Below are 8,021 nucleotides of genomic sequence, written 5' to 3' on the forward strand. Positions count from 1 at the left end.
TTTACAGTCTATCTTCAATAGCCGCCATTTTGTAAAATATTGTTTATAACTCAAGTTTAAGGTTTTGGTTGTTAAAAGAAATGTTTAGATTTTTATTTATTTTAATACGTTAATTTTTTGCAGAGTTATCGGCTGTTAAAAAGTTGTCCTAAAGTTAGGTGGCCTATTTCTTTGTAGGTGAGTGTATGACAACTTGATAATTTAATAATAGTTATAAAGTTGAAATGCTATCCTAACCTTGCAACCGACGGGCTTGGATGCTACAGTTACAGCAAGAAAGGAGCGTCAAACGTCGGGAAGCCAACGTGAAAAGTGACATTTACCGAAAGTAACAATTCAAAAGGCAATCAGCCGAAAAAGTTTTATTTTTGTTGTATTTTATTTCCTTTTTGTTTTACAGTTTAGAGCAAGCGCATGTTAACGCTTAGGGTGCATAATGCCCGCTTCAGTCAGTCAGTACTTGATATATCCTTTTTTGTTTTGCGTAAAGTTTATTTTATTTTAGAGTGATCCTCGAGATTAGGGATTACTCGCTAAACTGACATTTCATTGAGTTGACTTAGTTTGTACAACTAAATATTTCAATAATGAGTGAAACCCCGATATCGCTTTCTGTAAGAATTTGGTTGTTAAACAACGATTTAGCATCGTACTTACGGGTGTTAAGTTTCCCACGAGGTCCAGACGGAGCCGGGTCAGCCTGAGGGTTCCGCGATCATCACCTGAAACAAAAAGAAAAAGATTAGTAAAAAACTCATTGTCAACCGGAGTCGTTGGTTAAGTAAACCACAAGGCTAGTTTAATGTCAAGGAAACGATTAGTGGATTTCTACTCAGAATTGAAATTGTTAGTTCTATTACCCGAATAAGACAATTGTTAATAAACACGGAATTGACCAATTTTAACCGAGACAAGACATGAGCTCCACGTAAGAGGGAGCATGGGAGGATAAATGATGCGCTAAGGAAGTGTGAATGTAATATTCACCACGGCCGGGCAAATCAACCGACGCACTGTAGTGCTAGGAAACGGTTTAGCTCGAGATGAAAAATAATAAAAGTAGTAATTGTCAGCGAAACCACTCCGGTGTACGGTAGGTCGGATGATACGACTAGTTTAAGCAGTAGTTCAAAAGTTAGGGACTAACCTCGAGTTGTGGTAAAATTTCTAACTTAGCGATTTCGACAAAGTAAGACCGGAAATACGATTTTCTAACGTAAACTCGTCATGTTTAGTCGAAATTACACTTTGTTAAAAAATTGCGCCGGTTAGGCCTAACTTTGACAAAATTTACAAACTTTGCAATTTTGACGAAATAAGACCGGAAAGATGATTTTCTAACATAAACTCATCGTGTTTGATCAAAATTGCGTAATTTTGGAAAAAGTGTTCGAGTTAGGTCAAAAGACCTAACTTTGACAAAAATTGTGAATTTTGTGATTTTGACAAAGTAAGACCGGGAAAATGGTTTTCCAACATAAACTCATCGTGTTTGATCAAAATTACGCATTTTTGAAAAGAGTGTTCGGGTTAGGTCAAAAGACCTAACTTTGACAAAAATTATGAATTTTGTGATTTTGACGAAATAGGACCGGAAACACGATTTTCTAACGTAAACTCATCGAGTTTGATCGAAATTACACAGTTGAAAAAATGCACCTGTTAGGTCTAACCTACCTAACCTCGGAAAAAATTTGTAATTTCGGCAAAAATGAACCAGAGCGTTTATTTGTGACCAAATAAACGTCTCAAGTCAAAATTTTTTGAAAAATTGCAATTGTGGAAAAATTTTAGTTTTTGACGAAAATTGAACCAGAACGTTTATTTGTGACCAAATAAACGTCTCAAGTCAAAATTTATTGAAAAATTTCAATTTTGGAAAAATTTTAGTTGTTGACAAAAATTGCATCAGAGCGTTTATTTGTGACCAAATAAACGTTTCGGGTCAAAATCTAGCAGTTTTAGAAAATCTTGTTTTTGTATAGGTTGTGCGCATGCGTAAGAGCGGAGTAGGGATGGCGCGGCGACTTGGCTGAGCCGAGCGCGCCGCGAGTCAGTTGGATTAGAACGCTTCCCGAGTAAACAGCGCCTAAAATTTTAGCTCTGCTCAAGAACGCACACGAACGTACCAATACGAGTCGGTCGTTTTTAAAACGTGTCGTGATCAAAGTAAGTGTTAAAACCAAGTAATTGGAATAGAGTGCTCACAACGGAAATAGCGCAATAAAATCGAGTCCGCTCAACAACGCACACGAACGACCTAATAAAGAAAATCGGTTGTTATAACAGCGTGTCGCACTTCATTTAGTGGTTAAAATATTGTACGCATTAAGATCGCGATACCGAGTACGGTTGATAATCACGCGTTCGCTGCGTAATCAAATAACACTCAAAAAATTGTACTAAGACAAGTGTTAATAAACTTATATATTCTCACAAACTTATAAACTTGTGTGTGTGATTGATTTTCACCACATTATTTGAAAGGACAGAAATTGTACCAGCGATCCGTGGTCAGCACTCATCGTACGGGATCCGTAAGCTGAGGAGTTCCAAAGACGAGGGTGGCAAAGTCGGATTTAGTTTGTCTGGTGAGTCCGTTCCTAAAACAGACTGAAAAGTCATATCCTTCCTACTTGGTCGGTTAAAGTAGGTGGCGACCGAGAGTCAGTACACGAAACACAGTCCCGTCCGGTCACAACCTAACCTAACATTTTTTTACGGGGAGAAATGCGTTACGCATACTCTGCCCCCTCTGGGGAGAGGTCAAGGTTATGTTGGACTTCCTCTCAAACTGGGAGGTATACCAACTAAAACTCCCCGGTGGTCCTTCCTGCACTGACAAGGAAGGGCCCTGGAAAGCCTTGCGGCTATACTTCTTGGTGCTCTCCGCAGTGCCCTGGCGGCCTACGTGTCGCCACCCTCTTACTTTCCTCCGATGGCCAGGGTGAACCACACCCCCTGGCCATCACTGCCTGGGCTGCGTGCAATGTGGGAAAGAGCCCCCGCTCCCTCCACCTGCAACCCTTTGTCCTCCTCCCCGTCTTAACCATCCACGCGAACTCCTGCTCCCGCTTCGGTCAAGGCAAGGGCAGGGACAATTCTATCACCCCCCTTTAGGAAGGGGTGATAAGGAGAAGCTAATCGCCCCCCCCCTCGGCCTCCTACGGGGCTGCCTTTGCCGAGCACGCTCTTCCTCCTCTTTGGCGGTCATGACCGTGGTGCAGAAATGCACCACGGCCCGCCATGCGTCGGGATTCTCCTACATCCGGCGCACAAGCGCCGGAAAGGAGAGATCTCCGCCCGCCGCCGATAATGTTAGGACGGCCCGTGCCCGGTCCCAAACGAGACAATCCGCCAGCGTATGCTGGGCGGAATTTACCGCGGCGCCACAGTGGGCACACGCCGGCAAAACTACCTTGCCGATACGGCAAAGATAGTCTCCAAAACACCCGTGCCCGGAGAGGACCTGGGTGAGGTGGTAGGAGACTTCACCGTGTCTCCGCCCCACCCATGACTCCAACACCGGGACGATGGCCTCTAGCACCTTAGTGCCGTAGCGAGAGGGGGCGACCACTCTCTCCTTCCACCTTCGCACCATGCGCTGGTGCGCGCGCCGACAGATGGTCATGGTTTGACGCGTCGTCATGGTCCGGAAGGAGCTCAACACTCCGGGCCTTATTTTCGCGGATGTTCTCAAACAACTCGGCGTACTGTCGAGCCAACAGGTCGCCCAGAAAGACACGGGCCAACACCCGCGCCGCCCCCAGCGCGACAGTGCGGTAGGCCCGGGCCACTTGTTGAGCCACCACTCTTTGCACCCAATTAAACGGGGCCCCAAGACGGCCCCGACCGAGCGCCTCCCACCAGACCGGGGCGCCGTACATCAAAACAGAATGCACGATCCCCAGATACAAACGCCTCATGGCCTCCCTGGGGCCCCGAACATTCGGCAACAGTCGAGACAGTGCCGACGCCATCCGACCGGCCTTCTCGGCCGCAGACTCAAGATGGTCTCTCCAAGACCACTTTTGGTCTACAAGGAGGCCCAGGTAACGCACGGACGTGCGCAAAACAGTCTGGGCCTCCCCGACCCAGATCCGGACCGGGTCTCTGGGCCGTCCTTCTGGGTGAAACACCACCCCCTCCATCTTATTAGCGGCCAGGGCGAGGCCGAGTGTGGAGATATACTCCGACACATTGACCACCGCAAGGGTTGCACGAAGCCTTGCCTTTCGGACGTCGCAGCCCGCGACGTCGCCGCCAACACAAGTGTGTCGGCGTAGCATACGACGTCCACGCGGCGGCAGCCGGATCCGCAACACCGCATCGTAGGTGAGTTCCCACAGCAGGGGCCCCAGAACAAAGCCCTGTGGCACCCCGCAGGTGACAGCGTGGGACCTCAACTTTCCGTCTTGACAGGGGTAATAGACATACCTGTTCGCAAAGTAGTCGTCCAGGACGGCCCGCAGGTAAGTAGGAAGACCCCAGTCCCGCAAAGCCGCCCGGACACCACCCCAAGACATGGTGTTAAACGCGTTGCGGATGTCCAGGCTAACCGCAACGCATGTCCTCCCTCGCGCCAGGTGGACCCCGACAATCTCCCGGACACGGAGCACCGCGTCACAAGTAGAGAGCGCCGGTCGGAACCCAAACTGTTGATCCGACAGTCTCCCATTGCTTCGCACGACCCCCTCAATGAGGATCGCCAGGATCCGCTCAAAGAGCTTGCTCATCTCGTCCAGAAGGCACAACGGCCTATAGGATGAGGGGGCGGGATGCCTTGGAAACCAGCACCAACCTGGCCCCCTTCCACGCCCGCAGGATGCATCCCTCCCGGAGGCATCGCGTATAACAACGCAGCAGCATCTCCGGGGCCAGGGACGCCACCCGCCCCAGAGCCTCGCACGTCACACCGTCCATTTCCGGGGCAGTACACCGCTCCCGTAGGTCCGGACGAGCTCCCATACGGAGGGAAAACAAAGTCCGGACCAACTCCCGGACCGTATCCACCGACTGCATCTCAGTCACTCCCGGACCGGATGGTCTCAGGCGCGCCAGTACCACCCGGTATGCCAGGCCCCACGGATTCTTATCTAAGGTATCCGTGAGGTCCTTCCACGCCGCCCTTTTAGCCGTCATGATGGTACGACGGAGGGCGCGCTGTGCCTCGCGCAGGAGGACGCGCGAGGCCTCCATCGCATTCGGGTCATACCGACGACGCCTTCGTGCCCGGGAGTATCGCCGGCGCAGATACGCACCGTGCCCTGAGATCCGCGATCTCCGCCGACCACCAATACATGGCTCCGCAAGGCCCCGACTGACCCGCACGGGCTATCGACGCATTACAAGCGTCTGCACACACGCGAGCCAGCCACACAACCTCCTCCGCCAAGGACCCATCCCGGTCCCCAGCGACGACCCACGCTGATCTCCGGACCACCGCCACAAACATGTCCAGATCCCATGAGTCCCGCTTCCAGCAAGAGAAGATGAACCTCCTTGCGCAAAAACTTCCCTCCTCATCGACCATGAACATGCCGATGTATCGATGATCCGACAGGGTCTCTACTCCTCGGAGAACCCTCCAACACCGAATCAGCGGGGTCACAGCTGCCGACGCCCAAGATAGGTCCACAACGGAGGACCCCTGGGGCCGGACGCACGTTGCCACCGTCCCCTGATTGAACAGGGACAATCCAGCTCTATCCGCCCACCCCTCAACCTTTCACGCACATTCGTGGAGGCAGAGCCCTACCGTGTGGACCAAGCGTTAAAGTCGCCCAACACCAGGTGGGACTCCCCACTCACTCTCTCTATGCTCTCGGAAAGAGCGTCGAGGGAATCGCGGAACTCCGCTCTGCTCGCGCTAGGAAGGAAGTAGCAACTAAACACTGCCACCTTTTCCCAGCGCATTGCCATAAAGCCATGGCTTTGTGCCACCACCTCGCACGTGGAGCGGGGCGACCAAATGACCACTGCCACCTCGTCAAGATCCACCACTTGGCCCGGATCATCCTCAATGTAATATGGCTCCGCGACTGTCGCAAGCGCCACCTGGCGTTCGCACAAAACATGCCTCAGCATGTCCTGTGCCGGACCGCAGTGATTTGCGTTAGCCTGAATGATATCAGGCATTATCACCGCAGTCCACTTCCATCTTGGCTGCCGAGGCAGCTATCTCGGTCCTCCGCTCCGGGGGGTTTCTCCTTCCGTTCTTGCTCTTCAGACGTGAAAGGCAAGATGGCCCTCCCATTCAGTGTCCGGTGGACAGGCCTCTGTCGCACAGCACGCATTGCATGGGAGCCAAGCAGGTGCGCGCTGTGTAATCCGCATCCTTACCGCACCGGAAACAGGTGCGGGTGCGGTCAACCTTGTTCCAACACGCCTGCCAAACGTGGCCGAACTCCAGGCATCTATAGCACTGGAGCCGGCGCGTTTTAAGTAGGACCCGAGCGCTGGACCAGCCAACCCGGAGTTGTCCCACAAGGTCTAACCTCGTCGCCACCCCCTCTGAGCAGCGCATCCAGGCCGAGCCCATACGGTCGCGGCTTTCAACGATGAGGCCCATTGTGACGTCGCCCTCTTGGCAGGGGCCGAACTCCCCCGCCGTCACCGCAGCTACGTCCTCTGAGCTGACGGAAGCATCAAGCTCCGTCAGCCGCACCTCGCCTCTGTACATGGGGCGGAACACCATCGCCTTGCCCGTGAGGCGCACGCCTTCTCATTGCCCCCTTCCCTTGGTATCTTCAGGAGGAGGTCTCCCCTCATGTCTTTGCGGACGCGGATGTCCTCTATACCCAAGTCTGTAAGGGACACCTGCTCCCGCGATAGCCGTATAACAGCAATGTATGATTCCCGGCTGTTGTCGTTGCCGGGAAGACACTTTACGGCGACTGCTGCCGTCCTGGGTGGCCTCCTTCTCGGGGGCTTCACCCTCGTCAGCTGCCCTTGCCGCTGTTGCTGCAGCGGTGTTTGCCGCTGCGACAGTTGCCGTCGCTGCTGCTGGGGCAGCCTCAGCGCCATCCGGGCAGGGGACCCTTTCCCTTTGGCAACTCCAGCGGCGACACCGGAAGCGCCGACAAGCACCGCTTCCTCCGCCGAGGTCTTTTTCCCGCGCCTACCACGGCGCACTACCTCCACTCTTTGGAAAGGTGGGAACTTACCCTTGCCCACCAAACCAGCAGGCCTTACGGAGCTACTCTTCCGGGAGGCCGGAGGTGGATCTTCTTCTCCAGCCCGGAGGGGTTGAGCCCGCTTGACCAGAGGCCCCCCCTTCATCATAGCCGCCATCTGCTGCTGCAGTGAAGCTACACACAGTGATAGCTCTTGCAGCTGGCGGCTGAGACCCTCCCTGGGCTGATCTTCATCCCAAGCTAGCTTTGCCGGGACGCCTGTCTCGGGCAGGCCCGGGGCCTCCCTCTTTTTCCTCTCCCGATGTTTGTGAGGGGGAGGAACAATCCCCGGCAGAAGGGATTTACTCCCCGCCGGGATCACCTCGACCGACAAGACTGTCGGCCCTTTCTTCTCTATTTCCTCTGTCTCTCTGGCCGCTCTTGGGCCAGGACGACGTCCGTCCGCATGGCGACAGTCACCGTTTCACAGGGGACCACCGCCGGGCCTGGTCCAGTTCCCAGTCTCATCAGGCTAATGTGGAGGTTGGCGTTCTCCACCTTCAGCTCCTCGACCTCCGTCCGCAGAACCTCAAACTGCTGCACCAACTCTTGGCGCTCTGCAGCGGCGACGGCATTCTCCCGAAGGAGATCATCGCGCTCCCTCTCGGCGACCTGTGCGTTCAAACGGAGGGTAGTTTTATCCCCCCACTCCATTACACAGTCCACCAGGGCCTCACGCTGGGCCCGCAACTCCGCAATGCATGTCTTTATGCTGTGCTTCACCGTCCCCTTGAGGTTCTTGCTTATACTTTGGAGTCGGTGAAGCTCAGCGAGACGTGCCTCCATTTTTGCCGCAATGTTTTAAGGCGGCATGTTGCGGTAGTCGTCCCCCGAAACGTTCATATC

At 53.2% G+C, this 8,021-nt stretch overlaps 1 protein-coding gene across 1 annotated transcript; it reads right to left on the reverse strand.

Annotated features, from left to right (window-relative positions):
- Positions 1 to 6,256: 6,256 nt before the first annotated feature.
- Positions 6,257 to 6,697, reverse strand: LOC109861144. Its single transcript, XM_020440658.1, has one exon. It carries the CDS (start codon positions 6,695 to 6,697, stop codon positions 6,257 to 6,259), a length of 441 nt encoding a protein of 146 aa, XP_020296247.1.
- Between the last annotated feature and the right edge of the window lie 1,324 nt (positions 6,698 to 8,021).

This window comes from Pseudomyrmex gracilis, unplaced genomic scaffold (assembly GCF_002006095.1).
Source record: "Pseudomyrmex gracilis isolate BER0280 unplaced genomic scaffold, ASM200609v1 scaffold_600, whole genome shotgun sequence".
In the NCBI taxonomy this organism is placed as follows: Eukaryota; Metazoa; Arthropoda; class Insecta; order Hymenoptera; family Formicidae; genus Pseudomyrmex; species Pseudomyrmex gracilis.